This window comes from Gobio gobio (assembly GCF_949357685.1).
Source record: "Gobio gobio genome assembly, chromosome: 4".
Classification (NCBI taxonomy): Eukaryota; Metazoa; Chordata; class Actinopteri; order Cypriniformes; family Gobionidae; genus Gobio; species Gobio gobio.
In genome coordinates this window covers 31,455,102-31,468,437 of record NC_137100.1, presented here as the reverse complement: position 1 = coordinate 31,468,437, position 13,336 = coordinate 31,455,102, and the positions used below count along the sequence as shown (strand labels likewise).

At 38.7% G+C, this 13,336-nt stretch overlaps 1 protein-coding gene across 2 annotated transcripts; it reads left to right on the top strand.

Annotated features, from left to right (window-relative positions):
- Positions 1-3,250: 3,250 nt before the first annotated feature.
- wdr54 (WD repeat domain 54) lies at positions 3,251-13,133 on the top strand. Of its 2 annotated transcripts, none has more exons than XM_079815086.1 (10): positions 3,251-3,297; positions 3,768-4,054; positions 9,402-9,464; positions 9,535-9,601; positions 9,740-9,796; positions 9,922-10,049; positions 10,204-10,304; positions 11,012-11,174; positions 11,390-11,464; positions 12,113-13,133. In XM_079815086.1, the coding sequence occupies exons 1-10, from the start codon at positions 3,255-3,257 to the stop codon at positions 12,242-12,244; spliced, it is 1,116 nt and encodes a 371-aa protein (XP_079671212.1). In that variant the 5' UTR covers positions 3,251-3,254; the 3' UTR covers positions 12,245-13,133. The 2 variants fall into 2 exon arrangements, with proteins under 2 accessions (XP_079671212.1, XP_079671211.1); XM_079815085.1 differs by having other exon boundaries at positions 3,261-3,475.
- The last annotated feature ends 203 nt before the right edge of the window (positions 13,134-13,336 follow it).

The following is a 13,336-nucleotide window of genomic DNA, read 5'->3' as shown; positions in this document are numbered from 1 at the left end:
TTTATTAGTGTTTAATGTTTAATTATGGTGGAATTATTAGAACATTTAAATTACACTGGGTTACCATAGTGGAGAAGAGCGGAGCGATTGCTTAGGGTTTGGACTGACTCAGAACATGTAATTAAATAGCATTTCATACTTCGTACTTAGTATGTATATGATGTGCTAATGCTGGCAAATATAATGAAAGTACAACATTATAGAATAGTCAAGTGACAATTGTTTTTATACAAAAATAAACTTGTGTGTTTTGATTAACGAGGTAAGGTTTCAAGCTCCTGTGTGCACCACTGATGTTACGGAGCCATATAAAAATCATTGTGAGACTACTCAATACGGTTACTTAAAATTTACTTCATTCCATTATGTTGAAATTATGTGAACAAATTATGTTTGATTTACTTAATTGATTCACGTGGAACCGATGTACATGATTAAATCATGTAAATCCAACACACCAGTTTTTTCAGTGTGCTAACATTTTTTAACATATTTTTATTCATGGCAATCTCAGATTTTGCATTTGGTATTTCGGTTTAGGAAAATGCTTTGCTTTTCATAGAGAGGAGTTAAGAAAAACATTCTGCTCAGGTCTTTCAGAAGGAGGAACCTTTGTACCTCTCACAGAGTGATAACAATTAGATCTTTCACAACTGAATATCAAAAGAGATTTTGATATCTGTATGTAGGAGGGTTACAGGCAGCCTCTTGTTCGTCAATGTGCTGCAAAAAGTGAAATGGGGATAAGCAAGTCTTTATTTTTTTTATTGGCAAAAAAAATAAAAACATAATATGTGGTTTTGTTTATTTGAAAAACTAAATCTGTATATTAACCCTTTCATGCATAGAGGTCACTAGTGGACAGCAATTAAAAATCCATATCCATAGTTGCACATCAACACTTAAGAGGGCTCTAATGTATGACACTGCCACCATGTGGCAAACCTTTGTGTGTGGAATTTTTTCTCCAAACCAATAAGGTCAGAAATGCCAGTTGCATTCTATCCTAGGAGACTCTTACAAAATTGTTGTAAGATCCAGTAACATCCAAGGAATCATTTCATTGTTAAATTGATAAATTGTGTAAATCTCATCTTTCATGTCCTAAAAGCAATAAAAACACATGTACTCTAAAAAGAAATGGTATATAGACCAGACACAATAATCATTATTATTTATTTTTTATTTATTTTATAATGTACACACAAAAAATGTAGGTTCTTCAGCAGTTCTTTGGGGCTATACCGTATAAAGAACCTATTAATCCCATTGTGGTTCTTCAGTGGTTCTTTGGGGTGGTTATGATGCTAAATAGCACCACTGTACAAAAAATCCGTTAAGCCCCTGTATAGTTCTTTAAAGGTTATCTAACTCTCTCTCTTAGTTGGGGAAAGGATTAAAAAATTAGAACCATGTTATCTTCAGGAAAAAAATTTTGCCCCCAAGGGCCCCTATACCGAAATATTCCAGGGCCCCCATGAGACTTTTTGACCATTGTAGTAGCTTTTGCCATTGTAGTAAATTCCCATTCATAGCAAACATAAGTGGAGTAACAGATCTAAAATCTAAGGAGAAGAATGGGGTGGTTCTATGGTTCTACATAGCACCATTTTACAAACGTTCTGTAGCACCATTAAAGATAGGGGCTATATAGCACTTAAAGTGCTTCCCCTATGATTACAAGCCAATGAACCACTTTTAGTGCTATTTAGCACTATTTTTGTGTGTAAAGTAAAAGCACTTGTTTTTGTATTTTGGGGTAGGGATTTTATGGAATTTAGACCATATTATACACAATTCATTTTTGTATAATAACAAAAAATTAATATAAAATACGTTTAGTTCCGTTTTCTCTGAAGGCACGTATTGTTTTAGTTTTTTTTTTAAAAGAGCAAAAGTATCTAATTCATAAGAGGCAGATTAGTGCCATCTGGTGGGAGGAAAATCTGAATAAAGGTTGTATATTTTCCCAAGTTGTTGAAAAGGTGATGATCTGCTTCCTCTTCATCAGAAGGCTATTTCTGTGCTCCCCTCATCAGACTCAGAGAGGTTGATGTCAAGGAATGTGCCATCTTCTTATGAGGGGTATATCTGTGAACCAGTGTTCTCTTGCTCCTCCAGACATTTTTCTTTTGGTATAGTTCCCTCAAAATACTTTCCTCAATTCCAGGAATGACTAATTGTGGGAGCTCTTGTTCCTGTGCACAGTTCCAACCATGGTCAATTTTCTCTGAAGAAGCTCTTTGCCAAAGGTATACGATGTGAAGAAATAGTGTTCCCTGCTCCTTGGAGAGCAGCTGTCACTTGGAGTACAATGTGTCTGCCCTGATTTCTTTCAGGCTGTGCCCCAGTTTACTGTGTAGACTTGCATATTCCAGGTATAGCTTGTACTAACATTGCAGGCTGCCAGATTATGCAATATTTTACAGGTTTACTTGTATTGAATACATTAACGGCAGTCTTTCCACCCATTTTCCCCATCTGTCACTAAAGATTGTTGTGTTCTCTCCTGGCAGATTTTGTTTCTTTGTCATCAAATCGGATGACCCTTGACCATTTTTGACAATTGCACAGTGGCATCATGGTAGCCTACATCGAATATCACCCTCCCTGTGGCTTTATTGTGAGATTTGTAAACACCAGCAAACATGAGCAGACCAATAAATGCTTGTATATCAGTCAAGTCTATATCAATCTATCCTTCTGCAAATAGCCTACAGCAAACACAAATTTGTCATGTCAAACATCTTTTGAATCTTTCGAATTTTATTGAAAAATAATTTTATGACTTAAACGGTCATGAACATCCACCATTTTAGCACTGCTGTTTCAGAATATCTGTTACAAAACGTACAGACTCGGCATACATTTATAATTATATTTTACTAAATATTGTTTAGCAGGGTAATTAGATGTTGATTATAAATCCAATATTTTCCCCAAACAATATAATCTATGAAACGATTCAAATGATAGCATCTGTTTGAATGAAAAAATGTTTTCCCCCCAACATAAACAAAGGCTACAGTAATATATAACCATAATGGGGGGGGGGGGGGGGGGGGGGGGTAGATAGATAGATAGATAGATAGATAGATAGATAGATAGATAGATAGATAGATAGATAGATAGATAGATAGATAGATAGATAGATAGATAGATAGATAGATAGATAGATAGATATCTTTCAGACGCTCAGAGCTGTGCGTCACTCCGTGTACCGCAGATAATTGTGACGTTCTACACACGTACACATGTCTGCTCCGTCACTATGGCTGCAAGAGACGCGAGATGGTGGTGAGACCTTGCTTGAATACAAATAGACAAAAATATCCATTATACCTCTATCCGACGTTGAATGGTCTAATAACAGGCGAAACTGCGTATGTAATTTCCATATTAGGAGCCTTTTTGTTCAGTATTTGCACTGAAACGAAGAGGATTAACAGGAGAACCCACCTTTCATTCAGGCTTGGTAAATTAACGTTAGCTGCTAGAATGATTTAAGTTATGTATCACGCGCGATTGCATGGTAAATAATAATATCTGAGCTTAATTAAATGTCAGTGTGTTGTTACTGGAAAATAAGCAGTATTTTAAATTCCACACCTTGCCGCGTTGAACCAGTCTGGACATAGGCTAACCTACGGCTAAAATCCGATTTAGTGTTGGTTTGAACAGCACTACCGCTAATTCTCAAGAAACTCAGGATTCACAATTGTCCAAAAGTGTTTGAACTGATTTCCAAGTCCTGATTCGTATTTCAGAGAGAGAGAGAGGGGGTGAAAAAAGAAGAAAAAACTCACCCTTACCCCCAAAAATGGCGAAAATGTACCACAAAGAGAAAAGCATTCCGATAAAGAGCAGCGCGTCCGCGCTCTACAACAACCTGAGCGTCCTGCGCATCGCGCCGCGCTGCCTCACCTATTTCACGGTGGTCCACGCCAACGTGGTAAACATGGTCAGCGCCTCCTGGGACGGCCTGAACTATTCCCACCGTCAGCTGCAATCTAAAGAGGGCAACGTGGCCACTAGCTCCTCTCTCATCATGCAGGTAAGACTAAAGTACAATTTGAGTCCTAAAATAAACAGTTGATTATCTTTTTAGTGCAGTTTTGCTTGTTGACTAGGTGCATCTCAATAAATTAGAATGTCGTGGAAAAGTTCATTTATTTCAGTAATTCAACTTAAAAGCTGAAACTAATATATTATATAGACTCATTGCATGCAAAGGGAGATATTTCAAGCCTTTATTTGTTAGAATTTTGATGATTATAGCTTACAGTTTATGAAAACCCCAAATCCAAAATCTCAGAAAATTTGAATATTACATGAAATCAATTAAAACATTTTTTTACTCAGTCAGTATACTTGGTTTGGGCCCCTTTTGCATGAATTACTGCCTCAATGCGGCGTGGCATGCGGATGCTATCAGCCTGTGGCACTGCTGAGGTGTTATGGAAGACCAGGATGCTTCAATAGCTGCCTTCAGCTCTTCTGCATTGTTCGGTCTCATGTCTCTCATCTTTCTCTTGGCAATGCAGGTCAGGTGAGTTTGCTGGCCAATCAAGCACAGTAATCCCATGGTCATTGAACCAGGTTTTGGTACTTTTGGCAGTGTGGGCAGGTGCCAGGGAAAATGAAGTCAGCATCTCCATAAAGCTTGTCTGCTGAAGGAAGCTTGAAGTGTCCTAAAATGTCCTGGTGGACGGCTGCGTTGACTCTGGACTTAATAAAGCACAGTGGACAAGGCTGATCAAACCAACACAGACTGGAAACTTCACACTGGACTTCTAGCATCTTGGATTGTGTGCCTCTCCATTCTTCCTCCAGACTTTTGAAGAGGGGACTGGACCACTGATACCCCTTTTCCATCAAAGCAGAGCCAGAGCTAGATCGGAGCCAGAGCCTAGTTTCAAATCGGTTCTTTGTGTTTCCACACCCAAAGCCCCAGCTCCGAGCCAGGAAAAGTGGTTCTTAAGTAGCACCAAAACATTGCTGGGCTAGAACAGGGCTAGAAGTAAGACCTGATTACGTCAGGCGCTGGGGGCGGGGTCAACAAGACGAACACAAACTTGAGATCCGCCATGTTTGAAATAGCAGCTAATGGAGCTAACAGCTGCTGCTCGTTTGTAATCTCCGTCTATACAAATTACGGCGAACTGCATGAATGCGTTGGATTCGCTGTGTTTGCGTTGTGTTTTGATGCCGATGTAGGATCGTAAAGCCATGTGAATCAATAGTAACGCAACGTTTGCATTGTTGATGGAAGGCTTGTTCGCAGCGGTGCGGAATGGAAACTGGACATAGAGTTGCATGTCTAGCAAAACTGGAAACATGATGAGCTGGAAGTTTACCTAAAAGCTGGTGAACATGAGAGGCACATGCCAATTCCTTTGCCCCTTCATCTTGACCCCATGATTGGAGCATGCCTACTAGAGCCTGGACTCGTAGTGCAAACTGACTGAACCCAAGGGAATCCCCAGAACGAATAGATGGAAGGTTCTGAATGGAAGCCATCTCTCGTAAGACTAAGTGATGAGGCTGGCCATACTTCCTTTGGAGAGCTTTGAGCGCTGTAGTGTAAGGCTGAGGGTCGTGAGCATATGCCAGAGCTAAGTGCCGAGCAGCATCCAGCTTTAAATGATCCAAAAGGATATGATATTTATACTGTTCGGTTTCCTCAGAAGGCAAAAGATTTTTTAATGCCATATTTAGCATGGCAAATTCTTGAGGATCAATACTTTTGAAACATGGAAACGAAGGTCTCTCGATAGCAGCTAGTCTTGGAGGCCCAGCTACAAAGGAAGGCGGAACATGAGCTGCTACTACTGGTTGACTCACAGTTGAATCTCCAGGCGGGATCATGGATAAAGGGCCAAATGATGTCTGAGGTCTAGACACAGGAACATTATTACTAGCAGTCATATCTGAAAGCCCAGTGGATGGTCCTAATGTTCTCAGCTGAACTGGAGGTATCAAAGGAACTTGGTTAATTGACGAGGACAATGCCATTGGAAAGACATGACCTGGATGAGCAAATGGACCATATGGTGGATATAATGTAGGAGTAGGAAAAGGCATGGAATAATTTGGGAACATCCATGGGGGAAATGCATTATCCTGCATTCTACTAAGACCAGGCCCACCGCTTCGTGCTATATGCTGATCATTGAATGGATAGACTGGATATAATGGCTGTTGAAATGATGATAACCAAGGGGGAACGTTGCCAAACTGAGTTGGATTTGTATTAATTACAGGAGGATTCTCTGAAAATTGGGACTGTAAATTAATATGCTGTGTAGCAACAGGTTCAGTTGACATTTGTGAATCAGGAAGCTGTAGAAAACATGGCTCCAATGAGCCTCTCCCTTCTTGTGTCAATGGTGTAGGCAGCATTGATCGTGGTGGAGGAGGGAGAGTACTTTGTCTGCTGAGTTTAGGAGGTGAGGTAGATGGGTCAGGATTGTTTCGTTTTGCCTCATGTTGTCTTAAGCATTCACCCAATTCATGGACGAGAAACTCTGTCATCGTCCTCTTCATGATTAAGTTTAACAACAGGAGATGTCTGATTTGAACTCTGTTCAGAACTGATTGAGAAGGAAGAACTTCTACTTCTTATCTGCATTGTTCTCATTGTCTGGTTCAGTTGAGACAACATTTATTTTATCTGCTGTACCTCTTCAGCAAGACCCCTCACCTCAGCCCGAGTCTCAGATATGGCAGCTCCCTGTGCTCCTTCCAGAGGCACATGATCGGAAATGGTTCCTCCTTGTATGCAAGCTGATCTACTTGGCTGAGTCAATGAATAATCTTGATGCCATCGGGGGGGTTTTGATATCCGTTTAGGTCTCCCAGAATCATCATCTTTCTCCATCCCAGCAGCCTCTCCGGCTCGAAGGAGCAACAGACCAGGGCCCGTATTCATAAAGAATCTTAATGCAAACAGTAGCTCCTAGTGACAAAATTCTAAGAAAATTCTTAGAAATGTGGGTGTTTACTCTTAAAATTAACTGAAAAATCCTAGTAAAGAAAAAAGTAATTCAGAAAGCATCTTAACCCTTAAAAGAGGTCTTAAGGTCAAATTTGTTAGGAGCACGGATGAGGACTTTTAAGAGGCTTAAGAGTTTCTTTAGCAGCGGAGAAAATGGCAGAAAGACGAAGAGGGAGAAGAAATGTGTTGCAGACAATGGATGACAGTGACTTAATAAGACCTATAGATTAGATCGTGCAGGGATCATGTTTGTTGCATTAAACAATAATAAACCCAACTTTCAAACCACCAATTAAATAGACATGCCAGCAATCAGTGTAATTGGAAAGAGTGGAACAATGTTTATAGTTCTAAGCCAATCAAATACCTTATAGAAAATTAACAGCATGGTAAATAATAAAAATGATTTATATACATATATTTATAATGTGTGTGTGTGTGTGTGTGTGTGAGAGAGAGAGAGAGAGAGAACGGTAAAATAGGACAATTTGCGCTTGTAATTTCAAAGTGAAGGCTTAGAATAGACCCTATACTTAAAAGCGCTCCTTTATTCCCCTTTTTGGACAACCAACCAATCACAGTCTTCAAAAGACTGTGTCATACGTAGCAACGGGGTCTGCCCCGCCTCTTCACTAAGATAAAAGTTTTTGTATTTTCATTGCTCAGAGTTGCTCTCAGATCGGTCCCGAATAGCTCTTAAGCTAAGACTCCTACGTAAAAGTTTTTAAGCTAAATTAGGAGTTTTCTGAGAGGACTCTTAGAATCTTTATGAATACGGGCCCAGTTCTTTATTTCTTTATCCCAGGAAAGACGCTTCTCACGACATTTGAAGCCCATGTCCAGGATCCGTCTGCGTGTGGTGGCTCTTGATGCAGTTACTCTAGCCTCAGTCCACTCCTTGTCCAATCCTCTCAAGGCTGCGGTCATCCCTGCTGCTTGTGCACCTTTTTCTTCCACACTTTTTCCAACGTTCTATTAAAGCTGTAGTCTACGATGTTGAAAATCAGTCGAGAAAGCCTGAATTTTAAAAAAAACTCATCCCGCCCCTCCACACGCACACCCCTCTGTGCTACCTGATCCCTCCCACCGGGAAACGACCTGAACAACGTCACTCAGTCAAGCAGGAGTAAACATTGGAACAGAGATGTTGATAGCTCAAAGGCACACTTTGAGTTCACGCCCACGCAAGATTAGCAACACATGCAATGTTCTATCGGCTCGAACAGAAAACCGCTAACGTTAGGCCTATTGAAATAGTCAAGCACTTCAAGAAATATAATTACTTTGACCCGTGATAGGCGATGCTAAACGGCTAACATTCCAATGCCGACCGGCAGCATGATCATGTTGTCATGCTGATAAAAAGCTATTTATGTAATACACCACACCATAAAAGTATAAATAAATGTTTACCTGCTCAACAAATAATCAGCGTCGGTTTTAAGTCCAAAGGTTTCTCTGAAGCTTCCTCCAACGGGCAACGGTGGACCCTATATTGATTCGGCTTTGAGTCCGGCGTTCTTCACATTTATTTTAAATATCTGCTCTTTCCTCAATTGACTTTCTCTTTATTCCAACCTTGACTGTTGGGGCGAGCAGGGGCCGCTTGCCGCTGTCTGTTTGTTGTTTTTTCTCCATTGCTGAGTTGACGCTGCCTACTTGCCAGCAAAATTTCATGTCGCAGGAGGGGGCGGGGTGGGGTGCGGTCGGGGGGAAACGCGAGTGGAGCAGGGATTGGATGAGAGCAGTTAACCAATGTAAGCTGTCCGGCCGGACAGCTTACATTGGTCAATTTCTCTGCGGGTGTACACCCAATAGAGTGAATGGATTTTTTTCATTCTTTTTTCTCTTCATATTGTTAGGATTGTACTGTAGAACCATAACCAGCATCTAAACGAGATTATTAATAATGAACAATCTTTGAAATCGTAGACCATAGCTTTAATGTGCTTTGACACAGCACTTTGAGAACATCCAACTTCTTTTGCAATTACCTTTAGAGGCTTTCCCTCCTTTTGGAGGGTGTCAATGATGGTTTTCTACTGTCAGGTCAGCAGTCTTCCCCATGATTGTGAATTCTACTGAACCAGAAGAGACCATTTAAAGGCTCAGGAACCCTTTGCTGGTGTTTTGGATTAATTATCTGATTAGAGTGTGATACTTTGAGCCTTTTCACAATATTCAAATTTTCTGAGATTTGGGGTTTTCATAAGCTGTAATCATCAAAATTATAACAAATAAAGCTTGAAATATCTCGCTTTGCATGTAATGAGTCTATATAATATATTAGTTTCACCTTTTAAGTGGAATTACTGAAATAAATGAACTTTTCCATGACATTCTAATTTATTGAGATGCACCTGTATTTCAACACTAGCTTTTTAAACTGATTTTTGTCTGACAGGCAGCCTGGTGTGTCCTGCCCTCAAGAGATCTTCTTGTTCTCACTTCTCAGAAAGGAATCCAGGTGGGTCAAGTGTTTATGCCATGTTTATAAATGCATAGAAAACATGGCTTAAACTATGTTTATTCATCAGATGTATGAATCAGATGGATCGATTATGGTCTATTGGCATGCCCTGGACACACCAGAGACCCCCACAGGTCAGTGCACTCCTCTTTCTCTGTAAATGAAGTAAAAGTGTTTATTCTTTTTCTATCTTTCATTTTCACCCAATTTGAAGAAAGAACTTGTGGCTAACTGCGCACCTTATAAAACTGACATTATCTGTAATTTTCCAGCTAAGGCAGTATTTGCCCGAGGGATTGCAGCAGTGCGGGAAAAATACATTTGTGTAGGTAAGTGGCTTCATCTGTCAGCAGAGGATATAGAGTAAATATCTGTCTGTTCTAAGTAAGCCGATTATATATTTCCTAGTATGTATACTAAAACTGTCCCTTTCCATTCTTCTCACTTATTTCAGGGGTCTCATCGGGCTCAGTGCTGGTGTTTGACGTTCCCAGTAAAGGCAGTAACATCACCCTGTCTGAGGTTTTGGAGGAACACAAGGAGGCCATTACAGACATGGCCTCTGAGTGCTCAGGCAGTCTGGTATTAATTCATAGTAACTTTCATGTTACAGTATATTTATAAGCTATATGGCTAATGCTATTTTTAGGGGTTTTATTTGGTATGTTTGGTTCAGTTGATTTAAATTACTGGTGGCTCGAATGTTTTAATATTTAATTGGCCTCTTTTTTTTCAGGAGTGCATTGCTGATTTAGTTAGTGCTGATGACTCTGGCCTCCTCTGTGTGTGGAAATCAGGAGACGATTTTCAACTGCTCAACAAGATCCCTGGTTTTGAGTATGTTAGGAAGTAACACTCACTATACAAGAGACAATGGGCTTGATTCATGACAATGGGTTTCATTATTTAGAAATATATTCCTGAAATCTTTCCTCTGGATTTGGAAAAGATAGTTAAAGGGATAGTTCACCCAAAAAAGGAAATTATCCCACAATTTACTCACCCTCAAGCCATCCTAGGTGTATTTGACATTATTCTTTCAGACGAACACAATCAGAGTTATATTCAAAATGCCCTGGCTCTTCCAAGCTTTATAATGGCAGTGAATGGCAGCCCAAAATTTGAAGCCCAAAAAAATGCATCCATCCATTAAAAAAGTGCTCCACACGGCTCCATGGAGTTAATAAAGGCCTTTTGAAGTGAAGCGATGGGTTTTTGTAAGAAAAATATCCATATTTAACATGTTATAAAGTAAAATATCTCGCTTCCGGTGGACCGCCTTCTGTATTCAACAAAGGCCATATGGATTACTTTTGTTTATCTGTGAAATTTATATATAACTAATTGGATGATTCATTAATTTTGTGATTATATATTGTTATGGTTAGTGTTATCAAAATCCAGTGTTGGTTTGCCTAAAAGAACATAAAACGCATCAGAACAACTTTATAAACGATTTATACAACTTATTCTGCCTGTGTTTCATGAATTATATCAATACATCATTATAGTACTTATATTATAAAATGTGTATCTTCTCTCAGCACGAGTTGTTCTTCAGTAAAACTGTGGAAGGGCACAGTCATTGCCGGCTATGGGACGGGACAGATCCGTCTGTATGAGGCGGTCACGGGTATACTGCATGCAGAGGTCAATGCCCACGCACGCTGGATCTACTCATTGGACATTGCTCCATTCACTGGCCTGGTGAGAAAAGATGTATACATTACAGTCTGTGCTGTATGTCTTACATTTAATGTATGGATCAGTACATACTTTATGTGCACTTTGAGTCTAGTAGTCATTTTATTTAAATATGTTTTGAGCACAAATAGGCTTAATTAAGTTTTTGTATTCAGATGTATTCTTAAAATGGTAAACTCTCATATACTGATATTGTTTTCTTTTGTTTAATGAAAAAGCTACTCTCTGCAGCAGAAGACTCTTGGGTTAGAGTTTGGCATCTGAGTTTGACCCCAGAGACTAACAGTGTAGAGGTAAAACCCTTCACTGACATATACACTGCCATTCAAAATTTGGGGGCAGCAGGATGCATTAAATTGATAAAAAAGTTACAGTAAATACATTTACCTAATGTTATTTATATTTCAAATAAATGCTGTTTCACCTTTGAACTTTCTGTTCTTCAAAGAATCCTGGAAAAAAAATGTATAACAGTATCCACAAAAATATTAAGCAGCACAGCCATTTTTAACATTGATGATGAAAATAAATGTTACCTGAGCAGCAAATCAGATCATATTAGAATGATTTCTGAAGGATCATGTGACTGAATACTGGAGTAATGGCTGTTAAGAAATCAGCTTTGCCATCACAGGAATTAATTACATTATACTCAAATAGAACACAGTTATTTTAAATCGTAATAATATTTTATATTTAGTACTGATTTACTGTATTTTTGATCAAATAAATACAGCCTTGGTGAGCATAAGAGACTTTCAAAAACATACAAAAATCTTAACCAACCCCAAACTTTTGAACAGTGTTGTTAAAGCATTAGCAGTTACATTAAATGAAAACATTTGACTTGATATTTTGTTCCGGAGTATTCAGTGTTGCAAAGCACTTTATGTGTGTTCATCTGATTTCAAATACACTCCACATTTCTCTGCCCTTTCTAGATCGAGCACATGTACAATGAGTGTGTGACTGACACACAGATCTGTGGAGCCAAGTTCTGTGATGGGGACGGCTACGCATTTGCAGTGACCGGCTATGACTTGAGTGAGATCATCCGCTACACGCAAGCTTAATCAGCAATACATTCATGCACTTAGGTCATGTGAGGATCACCTGCAGCAGGAAGGTCATGTCTTGACAAAATATGGGTGAATAAATTGGTGTGCATGTTAGGCAAGGTCAGGGTGGAGTGAATGTTTTCTTAAAACTGAAGGCACTACCTGAGATTGCCTAAAAAGCCCCACTTGAACACCAGGATGCTGTTTTTAGTATGTCTACTAAATACAAAAAGACACTTTTGTGCTCTGATATTGAAGTAAAATGCAAAACAAAAGAACATATAGATCACCTTCTAATCTGGACAAAGTGTCTATACAAACAATGATAGAAGAGGTTCTGTAGAGGTGTTTTGCTCCTCACATAATTTGTTTAGTAAATGTATTTATTAAAGTGTTACTGAAAAAAATATTTTTACCTCAATGAAAAAATTGTGGTCTGCAATTTAATAAAATGGTAAGTAATCGTATTTGTGGTTCAGAACACAGAAATTATCAAAATAGTGTTTATTTAATATGTAATATTATAAATATGAAATACTATTTTTTTCCAAAGGGAATTATAATGTTCTTTATATTTGTCTTATTGCCATAGAAATAATCACATTGTATCTAGATAGCCATTTCTTATGATAGCTAGTTCTTAGTTATACTTATGTTAAAGCAAATATTTTATACTTTGTGTCAGTGTCTTAGTTTTTGTTCTTTTCTGTTTTATTGTAAGCATTTACTGTCAGTGACAGTACAGCAAATTATTTAAGAATAAAAATAAAAAAAGGTTTCGCAAATTTCTGTGGCTGTTATTGCAATTAGAGATGTGTACCAGTAGATGGCAATAGATATTATATCTTTAATGGTTTTTTTAAAACATTTTGAACATTTGAGATCAGAATTAAAAATTTGTTTTAAAATTCTGTTGCTACTTCAGTTTCATCTTGACTTAAAATGTGTTTTATATTTTCTAAAATCCCACAGGGTCAGAAGTGCCCATGAGTTGAAGAAACACTACACACTCGTGTGCTGTGAAGCCAAAATGAGTGCGATAGTCCCTTTTTTGGACTTGACATCTACACACGGACACATCGTTTTATCTTTAATTAGCCCTTGTGA

Bases quoted from the DNA above. Each gene is read 5' to 3' on its own strand.
- wdr54 (XM_079815085.1), top strand. From the start codon at position 3,292: ATGGTGGTGAGACCTTGCTTGAATACAAATAGACAAAAATATCCATTA. The intron at 4,055-9,401 runs GTAAGACTAAAG...TTTGTCTGACAG, and splicing joins GCTCCTCTCTCATCATGCAG to GCAGCCTGGTGTGTCCTGCC. The intron at 11,465-12,112 runs GTAAAACCCTTC...TGCCCTTTCTAG, and splicing joins CAGAGACTAACAGTGTAGAG to ATCGAGCACATGTACAATGA.